This window comes from Mustela putorius, unplaced genomic scaffold (assembly GCF_011764305.1).
Source record: "Mustela putorius furo isolate JIRA1106 unplaced genomic scaffold, ASM1176430v1.1 tig00004007_pilon_pilon_pilon, whole genome shotgun sequence".
NCBI lineage: Eukaryota > Metazoa > Chordata > Mammalia > Carnivora > Mustelidae > Mustela > Mustela putorius.
Genome location: NW_025422145.1, coordinates 12239921 through 12262620, shown reverse-complemented (window position 1 = coordinate 12262620; position 22700 = coordinate 12239921). Strand labels below are relative to the sequence as shown.

The window sequence follows — 22700 nt, the reverse complement described above, 5'->3', positions numbered from 1 at the left end:
GCACAGACAGAGTGAACAGAGTGGTATGTCTGCCCCTCTGAGACACTTGGGGACAGAAGCTTCCATAGTTTCCTATGAACGGGCTACCACCACAGACATCAGGGAGAATGACAGCCAGGGGCTGAGGAGAGATGATGTCTTCGTCTCCAATTCTACAACGGGAAACCTGGGTTTCAAGGTCATCTTTGACATGGGGAGGGGGGTGCTAGAAGCAGCAGAGGTCTAGAGAAGAAGCTGCTGGGGGTGTCTAAAACACGAGTGGGCAATTTGTGGATTATCTATCTATCCCTAAGAAACTTAGAAAGTAGCACTCGGGGTTGGGAAGAGACAGGAAGGATGAACAGGCGTAGCGCAGAGGATTTTTAGGGCAGTGGGAATACCCCGTATTCTCTAAGGACAGACACATGGTGACACACTTGTCCAAACTCGCAGAATGCACATCAACGGGAGCAAACCCTAATGTGTTGACTCTGGGTGACTCTGGCCTGTCTGGATCAACTCACAAGTGGGAACACATGTCCCACTCCGGTGGGGGTGTTGCTAGTGGGGCAGCTGTGCATCGTGGGAGCAGGGGCGTGCAGGAAACCTCTACCTCCCTCTCCACTTTGCTGTGAGCCTCAAACTGCTTGAAAAACAAGTGTTAATAGAAATAAGTCTAAGAGGAAGAGAAAGGGATTAGGCAGGCTGGAGACCGTGAGAAAGCATAAGATGTCCCAGAGAGATTGAACTTTATTGAGATTTCCTCCCAGATGAAATCAGAATGGCATTAACACTGGAAAGCTTCCACTTTGGAGAGAAATAGCACTGTTCAGGCACAAACACTTACAGATAACTCCTCTTGGGGGAAAATCTCAGGATCCTCAATTTACCCCAGGTCCCAATCCACCCCCACCCCGCAAAGAGTCAGAATTCTACTTGAAATCCACATCCACAGAGCAGGGCCCAAACAGCATGGAAAGCCCAGGCGGGCCGGCTGATGAGCTTACTGGCAATTCAGAGAAAAGGCAGGTCAACGAGAGAGGAGAGGGAAAGGAGTGAGAAAAGGCAAATGAATGGAACAAAGAAAGGGAGAAACAATCACACTGGTCATGTCATCCCCCACCCCGTGAAAACACAGATCCTGAATGAAGGTACCGGCCTCCTCACACCCATTTCCCCCAGAGTGACGGGGCACTGGCTGCTGGACGGGTCTGCACTGTGCACCACCCCGCTGCATGGAGAAACCAGACCTTCCTGAGCTGCTCAAAGGCACTGGGAGCATCAAGGAGCAAGGAGGGGAGGGCAGACTCTTGAGACAGTAGGTGTGGTGAGGCAAGGGTGGATTTTAATGAGAAGAAAAGCAGCTCGTTGGGCCCTGGTCACCAGACTCCTTGGGCGCCCCAGCAGGCCCCAGCGTTCTGCTTGGCTCTGTCCTTAGAAGCAATGTCCTGTAGGCTCTGGTGCCTCTGGCTGACTTGTGGGAGGTTCCAGGCCCTGCTGCAGCTTGCACCCCAGTGCTAATCCTTCTGGGAAGCAGGAATTCCGAATTCTCCGCGGGGACCTGATCTGATTGACCAGCAGTTCACTTCCATGGCCTCGTCCTCGGAGTGCCTCCCATCTGCCTTCATCTTCACTTTCCTTCTGGTCCAAGGTGATCTCCTGGTGCTGGTGGGCCCTGACTCAGGCCTCATGCTGAAGCTCCCCAAATCACTCACTCCCGAGGGAGACTGGCTCACGAGGCCACAGGTGCTGCAGAGGGCAGCCCAGGGCCAGGTCTCCTGGATTTGCACAAACCATTCACTCACCTACTTTTTCATCAAAAGGTTCCTTCCCTCCACTCCCTGCTGCTCTCCGGGGTTGCGCACCAGCCAGGCAGGAGCCTCACAGCACATCCCTTCTCCATGCCCGCTGGCCTCTGCAGTCTCCCTCCTCTCTCTCTCGGACAAGGCAGGACATGCATATTCACACGGATTTGAAGGCACTGGCTGCCCTGTGGTACGCGTGGTGCAAACCAGTATCAGTTCAGGTGGACACTGAATGTGAAGCCTTGGCTTCCACCTGCACTGAGTGCCTGATGCTGGTTCTGACTCGTGGGCAATCACTCTTGAGTTTTGAGTGTTGGCACATCAGGGAATGGAGAAGAAGGGGAAGGAAAAGCCATGGCGTGAAAACCAGGAGGGAACGACTCTTCTGCAGAGCATCTCTGCAGAGAAGGTATGGAAACTGCCTCCTCCTCATCTGGGGGAGATGGGCTGCCCAGAGAAGACCCTCAGGAAAAGGAGCAAGGTTTCCATCGTCCCCTCTGAAACCCACCTTTGGGGTCTGAGTTTTCCAAGACATGCAATAGACAAAGACACACTGCAAACCCATTAACCCTCTGAGCCTCTCTGGTACTTGCACTGAAGTCACTTCCAAGAAGTAAATTACCTGAATGCATGGAACACTCAGCCTCCTTTAGGGGCCGAGAAAGACACTGAGCTTCCCAACCAGCTTAGAGAACTACATCAGAGAAATGGCAGGGGGAAGGCAGCGCCTTCTCCTGGCCCAGGGGACTCCTGTTCTCTCTCAGCATTCTGCTATCCTAAACTGTTCCCCTGCCCCATGAGGAAGGAGGGAGGAGGGCCTGGAAGGAGGAGGGCCAGGAGACTGCGTGAGAGGAAGTCACGAAGGACCCAAGCAGCCCTTCAGAAATCAAGTCTTCCCTCTTTTTCCCAGCTTAGAGACATAAAAGAGAATTTCAGCTGCTTTCAGCTGGACACGCATCACTTCAGTATACACTAGAATTTAGCTGCTTTCTGTCCCTTTGCAATAGGACCCAGGAAAAGCTGGCAGGGCCTGACCTGCCTCAGTCAGGCCCCCCACGGAAGCAAGGAGATGGGCACACTATATAATTCACAGTTTCCTCTTGCCTCCCTTGACCCACACGCTCCCCCACCACTGGCCTCAATTAACTCCCAAATCTCCGGCATGTAAGGATTCTTGCCAGTGTGGCTCAAAGGGTTAATAAACCAGGACTTCTCAGACAGGACACAAGCTCATCCACCAACAGGAACCCCAGAACGGAGACACGATGACCTAGTGTTTCTTATAGCGATTCTTTGGGGTCTCGCCACACCCTGTTTTGTCACAGTTGAGAGCACCTGGATTCTTTCCTAGCCCGAGGCTTCCCAGGAGGCCAGGGAGCTCCTGTGTGATGGCCCGCTCAATCTTCTCCAGGAAGCAGCCCCCCATATAGGAACACTGCTGGGACAGCAGCTTGAAACTGGAGATGGGGTTGATGCCAAAGAAGTCCTTGTAGGCCTCACGGTTGGGAAGGTCAAACTTGCTGACGTTGGTCTTTGCCAGGATGGTCTTGAAGATGTAGAACTTGTCGGGGTCTTCCACAATGTCCTTAAAGACCAGCTCTCCATCGCTGAAGAAGGTCATTTTGTCCTTGTAAGTCTGCAGATAGCGGTCAACCAGGAGGGCATGGATGCGGACCCGGATGGCATGCTGGCGAATGAAGGCGATCTTGTTCTCCAACCTGTTCTCGATAACCTGGTTCAGGTCTTCCAGAAGAGAGATCTCTTCCTTGAGAAACAGGTCCCGGTGGGTATCGGGCTTGTAGTCTTGTGGCCAGAAGGAGCTGACGTACACCCTCGGGGGCTCTGTGACGTTGATGAGTGGGGCCAAGCTCCAAAAGAGGGCCCCATAAACCCGCATAAGCATCTGTGTGGCCAGGTTGTCGGCCTTGTTCAGGATGATCCTTATCTGGGACTCACGTCCCTTCAGCTGGCGGAAGAGCATCTCCAGCTCCAGACCCACATCCAACTTGGTTGGGTCAAAGACGACAAAGATGAGGTCCGCTCTGTCGATGAACCACTGGCACACGTCATTGAAGGGGTAACCTTGGGATGGGGGGGGGAGTAAGAAGTCAAGCTGAGCAGGCTCACCCTAACCCTTCGTGCCCCCTTCCAGAACCAAACCATTGCCTGCACTGAAGGAAGTAAAGGCAATAGGGATTTTCTGGGCTTTTAAAGACTCAAAGAATTAACTGCATATCTCATGGGCCTTGTAAGCCCTGAGCCAAGAATAGCTTGATCCTTGTCTTAATCTATGGAATCCAAGGCTCCAGGAAAACAAAATACTTTTTCAAAGTGGAGATCTTTCTACTGTTGAAAAAGATATGGGACAGTGGCAAAGACATTGAGGGGATGACGTCAGGGAATTAGAAGGATATGAGGGAGAGGATGTGCTATTTAGGGGGAAGCAATGTGGAGCTGGCCCAAGACCCAGACTGAAATTTGGTCTCTGCCACTGGCCAGCCCAGAAGAGTTAAAGCTTCCAACCTTCTCCATTTTAGTTACAAAATGACAAGAAGAACAATAGCACCTAGGTCTATATAAAGATTATGATGTTGCTGTAAGTAACAGAAAACACCTAACTAAAACCACCTCTCACATGGTAGGTTCTCAACATATTTTAACTCCTTCCACTTATTTCCAAAATGAGGAGACTAGGAATACCTGTCTTGAAATTATGCTATAACAATCAACGTAATGCACATAATTATCTGATGCATAACAGAAGAAGAAAGGTGAATTTATTATCATAATTATTAGTGAGAGTATTATTACCAGTAATAAAATGGTCATAAAATCAAAATAAGAGTTACAACCATAAATTGAGATCCACCATCTGGGCCTATAGTCCTATAGATGCCCTGTGATGACTCATGGCTACATACAGCCCCGTGTCATGGTAATCCTTAGCGACCTCTGTCATAACCTAGTGTCTGCTGGGCCCAAAATGCCACTCTTCTCCCATTGGAAGAGAATTTTGGGAAGTCTAATACAGGCTTATGGTCAAGCAGGCCTGGTAAAATAGACCCTGGACCAGGAGGAGTTTGAGGTCAGGTTCAAACCAGAACCCGAGTTAACCAGAGGTCAAGTACACATGGACTGGGATCCAATTTGCCTTGGACAACGCTGGCCATCTTTCCTCTCCCCTGCCTGCCTACCACCTGCCGCTGAACTGTTTTCTAACACAAAACTCAAGGTGTTCGGACACAAGTGCTCTATTACCTCTTTCTTGCTGCTTGCGGTTTTCGATGATGCCTGGTGTATCCACGAAAGTGACTCGCTCGAGAAGTTTGTGGGGAACCTCAATGCCAATCAGCTTCTCTAGGAAATTCTGGCCAAATTTCTCAAGGGGTGAGAAGGACCGGGCGCTGTCTGCAGCCATGACGATACCCTCGATGGTTTTCAGCTTGGGTCCATGCATGAGGACGGTGAACTCAGAGGTGGTGGGCTCAGCACCTGCACGCATGGGCATGAGGGCAGTTGGAACACAGTCACCTCTGGGACAGAGACCCTACTACAAAGTAAGTGGATAAGCAAGGGGTTCCAGGATGGGTTTGCCCCTAGATACCCTGTTTGCTAAGCTAGTGTCTTCTTTCTTTTTTTAACTGTAAAATAAATGTCACGAAATTTACCATTTTACCCATTTTAAATGTACAGCTCGGTGGCATTAAGCACATTCTTACCACTGTGCAGTCCTCACCACCATCTGCCTCCTGAACTGAACCTGTCCCCATTCATCCCCCGCTTCCCAGGCCCTGGTAATCTCTGCTCTACTCTGTTCTCTGTGGATTGGATGACTCTAGGCACCTCCTAAATGGAATTGGAGGACATCTGTTCTTTTGTGTCTGGTTTATCTCATTCAACATAGTATCTTCAAGATTCATGGATGTTGTAGCATGTTTCCGAAATGTATTCCTTCTTAAGACTGAAAGATACTCCTCACTCTATCATACGGATAGACCCTTTGGTTTATCCATTCATTTGTCTGTGGATGTTTGGGTGGTTTCCATCTCTCAGCCGTTGTTTACAAACTCTCCTGTGAACACGGACTACAGCTGGCTTCTTGTATGTAACTCCCATTGTTCTATCGAAGACACCCATGACTATTTCATCATGCCCACACAGAGGACACTGCCATGCCAAACACACATACACGAGAATCCGCTATTACCTGTATAGAGCTGATAGCGAGTGTTTTCCAAGCCGAGGAGGTAGTTTATCATGGTGGATTTGCCAACACTCCACGGTCCCAGGAATAGCACCATGGGCTTGGAAGTAATCTCCCCATCTGTAGGCAGCAGGAATTAGACGTGGAAGTGACTGATGAAGTTCATACAGGAGTGACACAGTGCTTCCCGCCACATCCCAGTCCATCTAATGGAGTTTGAGAATTCTACACAGGATTGGGCAGGGTATGGCGATCAGTGGCATGTCTCTTGCTATGTAAATGTGATCACCCAGTTAAAAGACACGAGGAGATGTGATTCTGGCCTTACACAGATCCTTGGCACACAGGCTCCAGAAGGAGAAGATGACATCAACAAACACTGACTCAGAGCTCACTGTGGGTGAGGCCTCTTGGTTTGCATCTGAGGAACTGCTCATCAGAAGGGGAGAAGGGAGCTGCCACAGGGGGAGGGATTAGAACTCTGCTACCTGGGAACGCCTGGCTGGCTCAGTCAGTGTAGCATGTAACTCTCAGTCTTGGGTTTATGAGTTCAAGTCCAACACTGGATGTAGAGATTACTTAAAAATAAAATGTTGGGGCGCCTGGGTGGCTGAGTGGGTTAAGCCTCTGCCTTCAGCTCAGGTCATGATCTTAGGGTCCTGGGATCGTGTCCCGTATCAGGCTCTCTGCATGGCGGAGAGCCTGCTTCTCCCTCTCTCTCTGCCTGCCTCTCTGCCTACTTGTGATCTCTCTTTCTGTATCAAGTGAATAAATACAATCTTTTTTAAAAATAAAAAATAAAAAAAAATAAAATGTTAAGCGGTGCCTGGGTAGCTCAGTTGGTTGAGTGTCTGCTTCAGCTCAGGTCATGATCCCAGGGTCCTCGGATCGAGCCCCGCATTGCACTCCCTGCTCAGCAGAAGCCTGTTTCTCCCTCTCCCTCTGCTGCTCCCCCCTGCTTGTGCTCTCTCTGTCTGTCTCTCTGTCAAATAAATAAATAAAATCCTTTATCAGCACCACGCTCTAACCAACTGAGCTAACCGGCCAGCTGCTAAATAAAATCCTTTAAAAGACAAATTTTTTTTTAATTAAAGAAAAAAAAAAAAACCCTCTGCCATCTGGATTGGTAACACAAAGAAAAAGACATGAGATAGGCTCACACAATCTTAGACATCTTGGACGGGAGCCTCCTGACATCCTACCTCAGGCTCAGCCTGACCCTGGGCTCTGGGCCAGTCTCAAATTAGCCTCCAAAGACCACGATCTATTTCCCAGGACCAAGCACTGACGAGGCAATTCTTGGGCCCCTGGGCCCCATGTCCAATGTCAGGAAGAGCAACCTGCCTGGGCCACACCAGTTGGGGTCTCTAAGAAGGGAAAGTAGAATCCTTCAGTGCTTTCAAAACCAGGGGGTGGGGGAGACAGGGCTACTGGCTGCTGACTCACAGGCTCCTGCTCTTGCAACTTGTCCCTGAGCCACAGCACCGGGACCAACCCAGCGTCACATACACCTCACATTCTCCAACCTCTTGGTCCCCCTGAACCTGGCTCATAGGCCCTGGACAGTAGATCCTCTTTTTTTTTTTTTTTTCCATTTTGATATATTTAATTTCTTGGTTCAAAAATCAGAAGTATATTGGGCGCCTGGGTGGCTCAGTGGGTTAAGCCGCTGCCTTCGGCTCGGGTCATGGTCTCAGGGTCCTGGGATCGAGCTCCACGTCGGGCTCTCTGCTCTGCGGGGAGCCTGCTTCCTCCTCTCTGCCTGCCTCTCTGCCTACTTGTGATCTCTGTCTGTCAAATAAATAAATAAAATCTTTTAAAAAAATCAGAAGTATAAAAGGGTATAGAGTCTCCCACCCCTATCCCCCATCTGCCTCAGTCATAACACCCATGACGTACTCTTCCAGACATTTTAATGCACACAGTCTAAGCAACAGGAGCAGATACCACATTCCCCATCTTCTTTCTACAAAGAGGAGTGAGTACAGTATTCCTCTTGTTCTGCACCTTGCTTCTTGAAGTGCTGGTTTTCTTTCTCTGAGGTGAAACTTAGTCCCAGAAGACCAAGATGGTGTCTCGTAAGTGGCAGGCACATATATAATTGCCTGAAATTGATACCACGGCCCTGCCCCATTCCTCTCGGCCTGCAAACACACACGATGAGTTGCTTGCCTCCCTGAGTGCCAACACCTGGCTCCGGGACAGGAAGGGATAGGCAGACTAAAGGGGTGGCAGGAGTCCCTAGTTATAACCACAAAGATCCTAGGCACAGTGTCTTTCACCCAGGTCCAGGGGACACTAGGGGAACTGGATCTTCCAGCTACCTCTGAGAAGAACTATAAACGGGCTCTCTGGGGGCTGCTGTTTCAGCTGTCTACAGCAGGGGGCGTTACTGGCATGTGCAGGAGGCCACAGGTGAGCCGCTGAGGTTCCCCTGCAGACAGGGAGGCAGAATCCCTGGCACCAGGACATGGGAGGGGAGAGAAGCCAAGCTCAAAAAGCAGGGATCAGAAGGCAGGAGCGCCCTCCCCCGCACAGCACCATTCCATCCGCCAGCCCACAGCCTCGGGCGGGCCACTTGGGTGGGTCTGTGGGCTTCAAGGGAAGGCCAGCGTGAGGACAGGAAAGCCACAAGAGAAAGTCACCTCACACATCTCCTGTGAAGCCCAAGAGGATGGTTGCCTCTTGGGCTTGGAAGAGGCTGTCCGGGAAGTCATGGAATAGGGCATTCTCCCCAAGAAGGAGCCGAGAGTTCCAGCTCTTGGTTCAGCTGTGTGATCCTGAGAAACCCAGCATTTCCCTGTGCATCTTGTCCCTCTTCTGTGAAGCAAGAGTAATGGGCACCCTAAATACCCTGCCCACTTTGGAGCCTTCGAGAGCATCACACAAGAGAATATGGCAGTTGCCCCTTCACACAGGGAAAGATGTGTAACACCCTCTCCGTTCAATCTGATACATTGTGAAAGTTTTCGGGGATGAACAACTCAGGAAAAGCACAGGGCTGCTGGGCAACAAGACTCTCCCAGACCATTATCAAGGCCACAAACCCCTCTGACCTAAGGAGACTTGACAACAGCTACGAAAATGTTTAACTCCACAGTTACACTTTGAAACATCTGTCCTACAAATGTATCTGCACATACATCTACAAATCTGCACATACATCTATAAATGTATCTAACAATTAGAGTCACATTTGTAACATTTCATGGAGCCCTGTGCTTTTACCATTTCAGTCAAATACAAACAGAAAAAGACATGCTTGCTCCTGGGAGCAGAGCAAATGTCTGCAAGTATTTGCAGGAAACTAGAACAGAGGAAGGCTCTGAGGTACAAGTAGAGATGCTAAAAATCAAGAGAGGGATTTTTATTTTTCAGTTCATACTATTTTCCACTATTTGATGGGGGGGTTAGGCAAAAAGTATCCCTTGTTTTTATTATTCCAAAAATCAATTTTTAAAAGGATCCAGACCCAAGGAAAGCTGACCAAAGTGATAAGAAGAAAAGAAAAAAAAAGGATTCTGGGCCAACTAGGGGTCTTAACACATGATCTCTTCCCTGTCAGGGGGCTCTGGGGGGACGGATGGAAATTGGCATCATGGTCCTGGGAAACCACAAGCATCCTACTGAGCCATGAACACATGCAAAGTGATCCCCACAAAACCCCATGCAAGTTAGAGCACTCTTGAGGGGAAGGCTGGTCACATGACAGAGGCCTGGGGGGTGGGATTTAGGGGTGCTGGGCTCCATGTGTTCCTCATGCCCACCACTCACAGAGCTCAAGAGCACGCGCGGGCATCAGCCACGAGGGTACCTGTGATCTCGTGCTGCCGAAGTTCGTTGTATTTGTATGACTGCTCCAGGGGCTTGATGGAGGAGTGGTAGATCTTTCGAAGCCGCTGCAGCACCACTGGAGGCAGAGAAGGGTGAAAGGGAAGAGACCAGCTCACCTTACAGGGTAGCTCCCCCCAAGGCCAGTGGAAAGCAGGGCACCCCCATGTCACACCCCAACCCATACCTGCCTCCTCTGGCAGCCTCACAGGAGTGGGTCCACATCCCAAACCTCAGAAACTGTTAACCAAAAGGCATGCCCTCCCACCCTCAAAATCTCCTGCACTACTTTTTTTTTTTTTAACCTGATCCTCTTCTCCCTCCAGGGAAAAGCAACTCACAGAGTGAGGCTGGGAGCCTGCAGCGTATGAGGCCCAGAAGGAGGAACGGGGGCCCCAAACCAGGCCATCTAGACCTGACCTTCCCACAGCTCCCCTCTAGCTGTGTGTCCCACGCAAACTGTGCAAACTGAGGCTCCTCTGAGCTCCAGCCAGCTCGTCAATGAAGAGGAGGCATGAGCCCTCCTGAAAGCCTTGGGTTATTCTGAGCGTGAAGTGCCAGAAAGAAAAGAGCTTTATAAACTGTAAAAACCAAAACAGATGGGACGAACTCTTAAGAGCAAGCTTCCCCGGCCGCCACATGAAGGCTGGCACTGGGCCCCAGGCAGCGGCACTGGGATTTGTCCTTGGCCCTGGCCCTGTTCCCTCAGCTTGGATCACCTCTCCTCCTCCCTGCCAATTAAGAACCCCCACCTGGGCCTTGAACGCTGTTTGGGAGTCTCTTCTACAGGGCCCCCATCTCCAGGGCTCTCAGCCCTGGAGACCTGCCTGCCTCAGAGCCCAGACCCAGCCCGACCCCCAGTCCCAGATCCTTCCTCTGGTTACCAGAGTAATCATCCACTGGCTTGTCCTCACTCAGCATCAGAGTCTTCTCGATGTGGGAACGGTCCCTCATCTGGGCTTCTTCACTCACATCCTCTGCCTCTTCTGGGGAGAGAAGCAGAGGGCAGGGTTAGGGCAAAGCAAAGAGCCGGGCTTTGCTCTTGGCAGGAAAAGGCATAAGGAAGAGCCGAGGGAAGGCTTGCCAAGTTCAACTGAACTGAGTTATATCTTGAGAGACTCTGAAAATCTAAACTCAGCTTCCGCTAAACTCCATGATCCATTTCACATATTCAGCAAAAATGAATTGGGCACCTAGCATGGGTCAGGCACAGAGCCCCACACTGGGAAAGCGGTGGTGCCCAAAACAGACACAGCTTGGAGAGTCTTCCTCTAGTCTCATGGGGAGAGGGGGAGAAATAGTCTTGAAAGTAAGGTAATAATTATGGTCAGTGTTGTGGCTATGGCAGGAAAGATTCCAGAAGCTACAAGGGCCTAAGGTGTGTGCCTGTGAAGTCTCAGCAGGCTGGTCAGAAACCCCACCTGGGAGCTGAGATCTGAGGGGAGGAGTTAAGTAGGTGAAGACGGGGCAGGAGACAGGAGTGGTTTAAAGGAGCCGGCCTTACTTCCTAGCAGCGCAGGCAGCCAGAGAGAGGCTCCAAGCAAACAACTGACCCAACAAAATGAGCATTTTCTCAGGATCACACAGGCTGCTGTGGGTGGGAAGAGCTGCGGCTGGATGTCTTGGGGCGGGGGGGTGGCCAACCCGTTGCTCTGCCCAAGCAGGAGAAGCCCCGGTGACCCCCTGCAGGCTCCCAGGCCTACCAGGTGGGATGGACTTGGGCGTGAGGGATAGGGGAAACCAGTCCCACAGCCAATGGGGGCAGAGAAGAATCACTGTGTCTCATGCAACACCTCAGGAACAGATTCTCCAAGATCCCCTGGGACAGCCCAATCCCAGACACAGTGAGGGGTGGGGGATGGGGGATGGGGGGGGGCTCCAGCTGACTGCAGGCCCTCCCCCTTGTGGAGAGTGCAAATACCCAACAAGCAATGTGGAAACTAAATCCTGCAAGGAAATATGTGGGGGGGCCACACTGGAGACAGATGACTGCGCCCAGGCCCTGTACCCTGCAAGTGGCTCTTGGTCCAGGCCAGCATATTCGGATACAGCATGGGGGGTGCTGGCCATCCCTAGGATGCACTGCATCACTAGTGTCGGCCCTGCCCTCCCCTGTGCCCCACCCCCCAGGCCTGCAGGACACCAGGGTCCCTCATTATCACCATCCTGACCCCATTCCCCATCCACCCCACCAGACCTGGCCTAGCCTTCAAGGGGAGACCCCAGGGGGCTCTGAACACCTGCCACCACAGGGCCTCAAAACCTGACACCGTGCCCCGTGTCCTTCAGGTTAAGGCAGTGGTCCGCACTGAAGTGGATTGACGGACCCTAACAGGAAAGCTCCAGAGGGCGTCACTCAGAAGTGACCAGGTTATTCTGGGCTGTCCATGGTGCGACCTCCCATTGAGCAGCCCAAAGGCCCCTCATGGGCCAGGCATCCTGGCTGGGGCCTCCACCCAGCAAACCAGGAGCTGGCTGCAGGTTCTCCCACCACACCCTGTCCCTGCCTAATCCACCACACACGTCTTGCAGGAAGAGAGCAGCTGCCCCAGGGGCTGGGATCAATCTTCATGCTCCCCTACCCTGAGGCCCCTCCTTAGGCTCCTCTGCCTCGTCCCCCTCAGGTCTTGTATTCAATTCCTCAGAGCTCAGCTGGGGCCCCTCATCTCCAGGGCTCATGGTTCCTACTGCTTCCTGGGGTTCCCCGGCTTCCTCTGAGGCACCCCCAGTTTCTTCTGAACTCTCCCCGTCGCCACTGTCCTCCTCAGATTCTTCAGATGGTGCTCCTCCTCCTTCCTCGCCTCCACTGTGGTCACCACTCTCTTCTTCAGAGGAGGCCTCGTCCAGGGCCTCCTCGGTCAGCCCTGGGGCCTGGGCCTCAGGGGGGTGGTCCTCCTGGGTGTCCCTCGCCTCAGAGCTCCGTGCATGGCTGGTCTCTGAGACTGGGCTGGGCTCCCCCTGGTCCTCGGCTCCCTCCTTGGTTTCTGTGTCCATGTCCAAGCCTCCATCTGGCACTTCTGGCTCCTGATCACGCCCTGGGCTGTCCTGTTGTGTCTTAGGGGCGTGGACCTCCGTGACCTCCATGGCAGGAGAGGCTCCCAAGCCTTCTGGTTGCACAGTCCCTCCTGCTGCCCCCTGTGTGGGGTGGTCCCCTAGAACCTCCTCAGCTTCCTCGGGGACTGCGCCACTCCCAGCCTGCCCTTCAGTCGCCCCCTCCTGTCCTGGGCCCTCTCCCAGTCCCAGCTCTTCCCCAGGCCCGCCCTCTCCTTCTGCTGGAAGGATGCTGGCTCTGGGTGGGCCCACTTCTTCCTCCCCGGGTCCCGCAGGGTCCCTGGGGGCAGCTGACTCTGAGGCTGAGGCATTGGAGAGGCTGGATTCGGGACCAGGGCCCGGGCTGGCGCTGGCAGGTGACCCAGCGGCTGTCTGCTCCGAGCTCTCAGCCTCCCTGCCATCCGGGGAGTGAAGGAGCAGGGTCTTCTCTTGAGGGGCCGCCTCCGCATAAAGCGCCCTTTCCTTCTCCTCTAGACTTGCTTCTCCAGCAGAGAAATGATTCTCCAACAAATTGCCAACATCTTCCGTGCCACCCGAAGCGGAAACTTGCCGTTCTAAATGATTAGAACACCATTGGTCAGTTTCACAGGGTTGGCACTCACTCTGCTTCTCTAAAGAATCTAATGCCACTTAGTTCCTGTCCTCTGGAAGGGAGGTGTAGACCTCCCTCCCTGCTCCTCACAGCTGCCCTCTGAGGCAAGCAGAGTGGCCATTACTCGGACTTCCACCCAAGACCTGGAAGCTGTGGCTTGGGAATTATCACCCACTCTACATCCCTGGGAGAGGGAGCAGCTGAGCTGCCTCTAGAACCCCACCCTTGGCCCCTGATTCTCAAGCCTCCACTGGGTCCTGATCACCATGAGGAGGGAAATTTAGCGATCCCTTCCAGTACTTCCTCAACCTTGCAGCAGGCACGTGCAGCGAGGCTCACCAAGAGATCTTTCCAAGATAGGACAGATGCTTGGACATTCCACCCCCTGGTCAGTTCCTAGAGTCATTAACCGGCAGGCTTTTTACACTGCTATCAGCAAAGGAGTGAAAACAGGTGTGCGCCGGCCAGATCATCTCAGGTTCCACAGCAAGTACTTAGGGGATTACTTGTGGCTCTCGGCCTTATTAAGTCACACATTCAACTCTGTCTCCTTATGGGCAGGCATTTGCTGGCCTTGCTAGCTTAAATTAGAGGGGATACGGCCTGAGGAGGAGGAGCTACCCAAAACAGGCAGGGCCAGGGCTTCCCGGTGGCCTTAGCCAACCCCTTCCCGAGGGGATCCCCTTCTAAGGGCCCGTGGCTTTACCAAGGAGAGCTGAGGGTGCAGAGAGAGCAGAGCAGGAGAGAGTCCATGGGGGCCTAGTCTGTGCCAGAGACCTCCAGCAGGAGGTAAGTGGGATTTAAGTGTAAAATGGGGCCAGGAGAAAGGATTGAGACTACCCCTTCTGTCCCCTCCCACCCAGGTTGGGACCTGTTTAAGGGGGAGGCTCCAGGAGGGGGACAATGGAGGTCTGGCACCCTATCTTTCAGTAGCTGATACAGCCCCAAAGACTCCCTTAACTCACAAAGATGCTTTCTGAGGAAGCAGCATCCTCCCTCTGCCTGGGACAGCATGGTACTCCCACCTCTGCCTCCCACAAAAAAAAAACCACATCTTGGAGCTCCCCTTTTAGGGTGGCCTCCAAGGGCCAAGAACAACTATTTTCTCACTGACCCCTATAGCAGCAACCTGCGATCAAACTCAGGAGGAAATTTGGGTGCCTTTAATTATAAAGGAGCCGCTTATATTGATAGGACACTTTCATACTCATGACCTCACTTGACCGCCTTGATTACCATCAGACACATTTCATAAAATCTAGAGAAAGTCTTTGACTTGCCTAAGACAGCAGGTGGCCAGTGGGTGACTAGAATCCAGAACTGTCTACTCCTCATCCAAGCCTCCTATGTCAACCTGTGTTTAGGGGTGCACACGGGAACCCCTTCTCCCTGGGACCTCACCCCTCCCTGCACACGCCTTCTGTCCACATCCAGACTGCAAGAGCTAAGGCTTTGATAATCCTCCCTGTGTTCCCCCAGTCCCTGAGAGCCACAGAAAGTGCCAGGGAGAGAGGTCCGTGGTGACACCTGGGTACAAGGAAAATTTCTGGTTCCCCTAGGGGAGAGCTGGAGGTTACCTGTTAAAATTTTCTTTCCTTATCTCCTAATTCTTCTGTTTCCATCTCCATCCCCCCTGACTCCCTGGAGAAAAACTTATGGCAGGAACTCTGTTTAGCTCATCGATACTGACACTCTCTGAGCAGCAAGATACAGGTACTATACCTCATAAGAGATAGATTTGTACAAGCTTTCAGTGTGCCAGGCAATGTTAAAGCATTTCATGCAAATAAGACATTAACTGATCTTACTCGATTTACTTCATCCCACTTGCTTCTGGAAGACAAGTCTTCCTCTTGCTATTTTTATAGCTGAGATCAGGACTGAAATCTGAGACACTGAATGCCTTGCCCAACACACAGCTGGCAACTGGCTGAAGCCATTTAACTACCGAGCAGCAAAGGAGGCTGCCTGGCCCTAAAGTGGGGTGTTTCACCCACGCTGCTCAGAGTGTGGTGGGGCACCTGCAGCAGCAGCAGCAGCAGCCGGGAGCTTGGTAGAGATGCAGACTCTCGGGCCCCAGCTCAGACCCACTGAATTAGAATCTGCAGTTTCACAAGATGCCCCGGTGAGTCATTTTCACTTTAGTTTGAGAAGCACCAGACTATACCAGAGGATAAAAATGCTTCTGACGCAGTGGTTCTGGGCACTGGGTACACATTGGAATCACCCAGTTCTTGGTGCCACTCTTCCCCTCTCCTCAGAGGTTCTGATTGAATTAGGATATATCCCAAGCATCAGGACTTTAACAAAAATAAGCAAACAAACAACAACAACAAAACAACCTTGAGTAATTCTACTATGCAGCCAAAGCTGCAAACCACTGATAAACCAAATAATCCTGAGCCCTGAGTCCCTGAGCCCAAGACTTCTGCTCCTGGACCCTCCCCACTCTTGTGCCCACTGGGGACTCCCAAGTTGGATGAGTCACCCAAGGCTTGGCATTCGCCCTTGGAATAGCAATGGTCCATGCTTCTCTGGAGAATCTAGCCCTTTCCTCAGGCCCTGTTGCCCTCTATTATTGATGAATATAATGATGATTATGATGGTAGGGATGGATGGTGAGGAAGGTGATGGTGGCAATTGTGGTGATAGTGATGATGATGGTGGGGATGATGGTAAGAACTGTGGTGATGGGGATCATGGTGAGGGTGATGATGATGGTAAGGATGGTGGTGATGGTGATGATGACATAAGGATGGTGGTGGGGATGGTGGGGATGGTGAGATATGATGGTAAGGATGGTGGTGATGGTGGTGACAATGATCATGGGAATGGTGGGGACTGTGCAGATGGTGGTGGTGGTGGTGATGACAATATAAGGAGGGTGGTGGTGATGGTTATGGTAGTGATGATGGTAAGGATGGTGATGGTTATGGTAGTGATGATGGTAAGGATGGTGGTGATGGTAGTAATGATGGTGGGGACTGGTGGGGATGGTGGGGATGGCGGTGATGGTGATGATGATGGTGGAGATTGTGGGTCGAACATACTCTGGGTCTGACCATCTGTGGTGTTTCTAATATTCTCAGAACACCCTGTCTCTAGTAAGGGTGAAAGGGCTACATAATCCCAAGGGAGATGAGGACCCCATACTTTGGGGGCTTAACATGAACTTCACATTGTTTATTCCCACTCCTGGGCCCCTGACAGGAGTGTGTGTGTGTGTGTGTGTTTCTGTGTGTCTGTGTGTGTACATCCATATCCTTTCCTGGTTTTTATGATTTAGTGTCAAGCTGTCACTGACCTGCTAAGCAATTTGGAGCATAAAGTCCAAGGATGATGCCTCCATGCCCTGTGACCTTTCTTCCCAGGCTAAAAATAACTGATAGAAAAAACTCTCAATGAAACAAGCTGTGCCACTGGACCCCCAGAGCCCAATTCCCAAGAAGCAGCTATGCCATTGGGCCTGATATCTCCTCTGGGAGGCAGTCAGAGGCTCTTAGTAAATTCAATTCCATGAAATCAAATCCAGTGTCTTCCCTCCCTCCCTGATTTCCCCAGCATCTAGCTGAAACCCCCCAGTGGCCCCTGGAGGAGGTGGGGGAAGGCACAGGGCACCCTGGACACCCCAAAAGGGTTCAGACCCTGGTAAGATGACTCCTGGTCTGCCCCAGGACACACAGTGCTGTACTGTATGTGCTGCTGCCAAGGCAGCTGCCCTGACCTGGGCAGGCCTGGGTGCTTACATCAGAGTACACGAATAGCAAGCCCCCAGCTCAACCCCACAGATCACGGGAAGGCCCGCGTGCCAGGCAGAGCATGGCCTAAACCAGGTCTGCTTTCTCTCCTGACACCGCCTCTGCCGTCTTTGGAGTCAGCCTTTCGGCAGCTTGCCCCACCAGCGGCCCCAGTGGGGGCTCCAGGCTCAGTTCCTCTCTCTACCACCAGTCAGCTCCTAACCCATTCCAAAGCTCTTCTCACACAGACTCAGAACTGTGGAGTCACCAGGGGCCTGAGTCCAGGTGCAGATGAGGAAGCTCTGGCCAGGGAGCTTTAGAGACTTTCCCAAGGTCAGGATAGGGTTGCAACAGAGCCCAGGTTCATGGCTCTCAGTCCAGAGTTCATTCTGCCCCCATGTAGCTCGCAAACCATGTCCCACGACGGCTAGAGCTCCATCAATGAGTCTCATAGGTGTGGAAAGATGAAGGAGCTGGGGTTCATCCACCCTTTATCTCCTGGCAGCTGCTTCCCTTGGGCCTGTCTGTGCCTCCCAGGGACAGGATAGGGGGCCTAAGGAAGGGGGGGGTGACAGTCACTGCTCCTTCCTATCCTGCCTTGTCCCTAAAAATTCCATTAGCTTCCTATTGATCATTTTCCCCAAAAGTCCAAGGAGCCCCCTGTATAGCATCTGCTTACCAATGTTTGCCACGCACTGAGCTGGGTGATGTCTCACCCTCACGCAGAACTGGTGGTAAAACCAGAAGTGGTTTTACGTTCTTCTTCCCTGCCCCCGGCAGCCCTCTGAGGCATGGGAAGGAAGGACTATTAACCTCTAAGGAAGCAGACTCAGGAAAGTCATTTGCCCAACAAGCATTCCAGGAATGGGCTGGAGCTCGGGCCAAGACACAAAGCGGAGTTCCCGGGCCACGTGTGGGCAGTACCAGAGACCTGCAGGGCTTTCCAAGCAGGGACGCCCAGTCTCCAAGGGCGGGTCAGTGTAAGCTGCATGTTCCAGAAGGTGATGCTAACGAGCACCGATGTTTGAGAACCATGGCTCTGAGCCACCCTGGCTGCCAGGCGTCAGGGAGTCTGTGTTGAAGCTGGAGATCAGGAGAAGGAAGGTCAGAACCTGAGATTTTGTTTGGCTGACCTGTACTCAGGCCAGCTCTAGAGGCTGAATTTATTCAGTGCTTCCACAGAGTAGAAGGTAAACTCAATCCCACCTGTCCAAGACTCCTTAGCACATGTGTTTCTGAGGCTCAGCCAAGGTTATCCTCCATGTGTCTTCTCATCCATTTCAAATTACGGAGTCCAAGTCACACACAGGTAAGATACCTTTGACGGTCACACATAGAGTCACGTAGATGAGTCATCATAATAAGGCCCCAGAGAGACCATCGCTTTCCAGTTCTAGCCCTGGACACTTGTGTACCCAGGAGTCAGGAACACCAGTCTTGCATCCAGAGGGTCCCACGTCTTTCACCAGGCTGTCCTTCACCCAGACACTCAGACAGCTTGTCTGCCATGCCTCAAGTATAGCTGAGAGCCCTCGAGAAAGACAGTTTACAGAGCCAGAGCAGGAGACTGACCCCTTCTGGGTCCTAGATCTTGTCTCCGAACACTCCTGGACTGGGCCAATGGTCAGCAGCCTCTTAAAGTGTCACATTTTTTTTTCTTGACCTTATTAACTGAGTAAATGTTCACCACTCAGGGCCCCTTGTTCTTTCGCTTCTTGGATGAGCCTTCAGACAGCTTTGCAGATGCCCGTGCTGAGGACCCTAGAAGGGAAGTGTCCACATCCTCCCAGAACCCCGGGACCCTCTCTCTTGCCATTTGGTTGGACTTTACCTCTTTCCCCCTGACAAGGGACCCAGGGTACAGTGGGTGAGGCTGCCATCCTGGGAAGGTTCTTTGGCCCCCTGGCCAAGCTCCTAAAGTCAAGGTTAATCCCACCAGGACAGCTAGTCCCCAGCTGGACTCCAGCCCCAAAATGATTCACCCAGGGGATAGGACGCAATGACAATGGCACCAATCAGAGAGAACCATGGGATTAGGAGTCAAAAGTGACCGCCTCACAGACCAAAGTGTTTTGATTTCACTGGTCAAGAACCGAAAACTCTGAAGAGTGGTTGCCCCAAGGACACAGTTAAACCCGAAGCCAGCTCCCCACCAACCAAGTCTCATTGGCTTTCCTGGCACCAGGCTACCAATCCCCAGAAAGGAGAGGGGGTGAGCCAGCTTCTGAGTCTATCCTCTTCCTCCTCCCTTTAAAAAGGATTAAGACTTCAAGACAATTGCTTTAACCCATAAAGTTCAGAGAATTACAGAAGAACTCCACCCCCCATTCCCATCCCTAATTCCTGGGAATTCTTGCTTTGGGCGCTATGGAGAGAAATCACACACAACCCCACAACCATCACATATACATATTCTTGTTACTGATGCCCAGGGGATTCATGGTTCTGGATGAACACTCCTTTCTGAAAGGCAAATGCCTCTGAAAGAAGTAAAACCCGAAGTCCTCACCCCTTACTGTGACTCAATGATTAAAGGGACAGCTTGTGGAAAACCCAGTTTTCCCAGAGATCGGCCCTGCCTGAAGTGAAGAGAAATCCTTGTAGGAGTCATTGGATAATACTTCCTCCATTCAGAGGGGGTGAGCTGAGCAGGGGAGGGAAGGCAGGAGGGAGAGGTACATGCTAGATCCCGAGACAGGTAGCTGGCACCCTCCACCTCCCACCTTCCCACCCAAAGACATGGAGTCCCCCTGGAGTCTGGAAGATGACCTCTGGGAGGTCACCAGGCAGGGAGAGACCTCCTGAGAGCCAAAGGAGTGTGGCTCCCTAAGGTCCTGGTCAGATGGCTGCCCTGAGTTCTGGTCAGAGTCACCTGGGCTTGGAAATGGGGTGAACAATGACTCACCAGACCCACCGCATCCCCAAGACAGGGAAGCAGGGGGGAGTCTGCTTGATTCTTGAGCTTGGGAAATGGATCTGATGCTTTCCCCAGCCTGGGCTAGGACCACATCTTGGGGCTTCCTTCTGCCAGAATGGTCTCTGGATGGGGTCAGAAGCTCCTCCATGTCTCACTAACTGGCAATGTGACCTTGGTCCTCACTCCCCCTGCACCAACTCCATTCATGCATAAAATGCAGGTAATAATACCTCCTTTGCCATCCCCTTCAAAGTATTTTAAGCATCAGTTGATGTTTAAAAGCATCCTGCAGGGCACCTGGGTGGCTCAGTAGGTTAAGCCGCTGCCTTCGGCTCAGGTCATGATCTCAGGGTCCTGGGATCGAGTTCCGCATCGGGCTCTCTGCTCAGCGGGGAGCCTGCTTCCTCCTCACTCTCTCTCTGCCTGCCTCTCTGCCTACTTATAATCTCTCTCTGTCAAATAAATAAATAAAATCTTTAAAAAAATAAAATAAAATAAAAGCATCCTGCAATGTCAGATATAATAATACTAATTTCCTAGAAAAGCAAAGATGCCAGGCCAAATCCCAAGTTCACCGAGTAGGCCAATACAGAACAAGCTTTGGACAGGAGCCAAAATGGTTCACCTTCACTCCACTCATTCCAACCCTCTGTTTCTGGGAGGTCAGTCAGTGGGCCAGGACGGTCTTTCTGCCGAGGGCTCCTTCTCCCTTTCGAATAGCCAGAAGCAGCTCGGGCGTAGAGTTGTGGGCATGCTGGGGGTAACCTGATTTTTTCCATGAGGTTCCAGCTGGCCTGGGATAAGAATGGGCCTCAGCTGTCAACACTCCTGGGCCCCAGATCCCATCCTGCTGAGCCCCACATTGACTCCTGTGGTAACTGACCCCCACCACTTCCAGTCAGTCCTGACTCACCCAGAAACTGGCTGAGGCAATGCACATCTCTCTCTCCCAGACTCCTCCCAGACCCCCAGACTCCTCCCTTTCACCACTGAAGGGAGGTAACCCTGCATGGCACCCCTAGCACAAAGGCACCCTCAGGAGGATGCCTAAGACGACCCACTTGCGGGCCGCGTGTGTCTCACCCGCGTGTGGGTGAGAGGCTCTGCCTGAAGAAAGAGCAAATAAGGGCCCATCTCAGCTCTCAGAAGTGGCAACACAGCCAGAGAGGCCACCAAGTGCCGGCATGTCCTCACTGTCCTTGGAATAAGCGAGCCCAGGGAGCAAAGCAATAAGCCCTTCAGAAATGACTCCAGTCTTGAGAAAGTCGCTTTGACCGTGTCACAGAGATGGAGCGAGAGAGACACTTCGCTTGTCCTGCTGGCCTGAAATCAGAACTAATGTTTTTGCAGCTTTGAAGGGCTCCACCCATGGGTCTGTGCGACCACAGGCGGCCCCTTCACCACCACTAGTGGTACCCAGCCTCCCCAACACCTGTTCAGAAGGTGTCCTTAGCAGATCACACCTCCAGCTGCCAAGATGACCAGAGAAGCTGTTTGCCCCCAAGTCTACTCAGAGAAGGTTACGGAGGAAGATCGAGCCAAGGGCAAAGGCTAGAGCAGCAATAACATGAATATTCTGCCTGGTTTGTTGCCCTGTGTGCTCCGGTCCAAACCCCCTTCAGCAAAACTGTTATTCAGATGCCAAGACAGATCTTTCCACCTTCTCTCCCAAAAGGCTTCACCAAACTCACAACAGATGGGCTCCACTCCCAGGTCCTCGAACTCATGGCCCCAAACTGCAACTTGTTTTGGTTATTTTTGTCTTAGAGATTTGTAGCACTGGAAGAAAACTTAGAAATTAACTAGTCCAGCTCACTCATTTCACAGCAGAGGTGACCTTCTGGAAGCTGCCTACTGAGCTGGGGGCAAGGCTGGATGTAAACACAGAGTCCTGGATCCCCCATCCCCTCAGAGATCCAGCACTCCTGGGGTCACCCATCTGTTCCCCTGGCCTGTTCCTACAGAAGGCATGGTCTCCCAACAAGGGCCAGCTGAGGGCTCTGACGTCCAGCTGGGTCCCCCAACAAAGCTCTCCATGGAGATTTTGGGAAGGACTGGGGTAAGGTTCAAGCTCAAGGAAGCCCTGTACACCCAGCCCAGCCCTGCATTCCCCATGACTCCGATTGCTCTGGTGTCACAGGGAGGAGAATGCAGGGAGGGGCTCACTATCCTCGTCACCAGGGGACAAAGGTCAGCTGGTTCCACGAAAGCTACATGAGATCAGCCCTTAGCTTCTGAGTTCAGGATCTGGAGAGGCCAAATGACACCAGCCAGAAGAGACTTCCGGAGTCTGGGTCACAAGGGAAAAGGAAGAAGACCTCTGCCCGCTCACTGCTCCATGGACTGTACAAACTCTCAAAGCCTCAAGGGCACTTCAGAGCTTGGAACACCACAGGCAAGGAATATCCAGGCAACTCTATGGTAGAATGTTCTAGAAATCCCATGTCTCCCCAGGAGCAGGCTTCCCAGTTTATATCCTCAAATGGCCTGGCCCAGTGACCCTCAGACACGTGGGCCACGATTTCCCATTGAGATGTGGCTCTGTCCCTCTCACAGAGCTCCCCCTCTGGACATCCCAACCCCC

General features: G+C 52.2%; 1 protein-coding gene across 2 annotated transcripts in view; it reads right to left on the bottom strand.

Moving 5' to 3' along the window:
- Positions 1-711: 711 nt before the first annotated feature.
- SRL (sarcalumenin) overlaps positions 712-22700 on the bottom strand; it is a 44314-nt gene continuing 22325 nt past the window's right edge. The window contains exons 2-7 of one of the 2 annotated variants that reach the window (XM_004750533.3): positions 12402-13424; positions 10704-10805; positions 9803-9898; positions 5992-6108; positions 5043-5276; positions 712-3866 (exon numbers count right to left, since the gene is read on the bottom strand). In XM_004750533.3, the coding sequence (XP_004750590.1) occupies positions 3055-3866; positions 5043-5276; positions 5992-6108; positions 9803-9898; positions 10704-10805; positions 12402-13424 (2384 nt within the window). In that variant the 3' untranslated portion in view covers positions 712-3054. The remainder of the gene's footprint in view (positions 3867-5042; positions 5277-5991; positions 6109-9802; positions 9899-10703; positions 10806-12401; positions 13425-22700) is intronic. The other variant, XM_013055040.2, reaches the window with a different exon arrangement.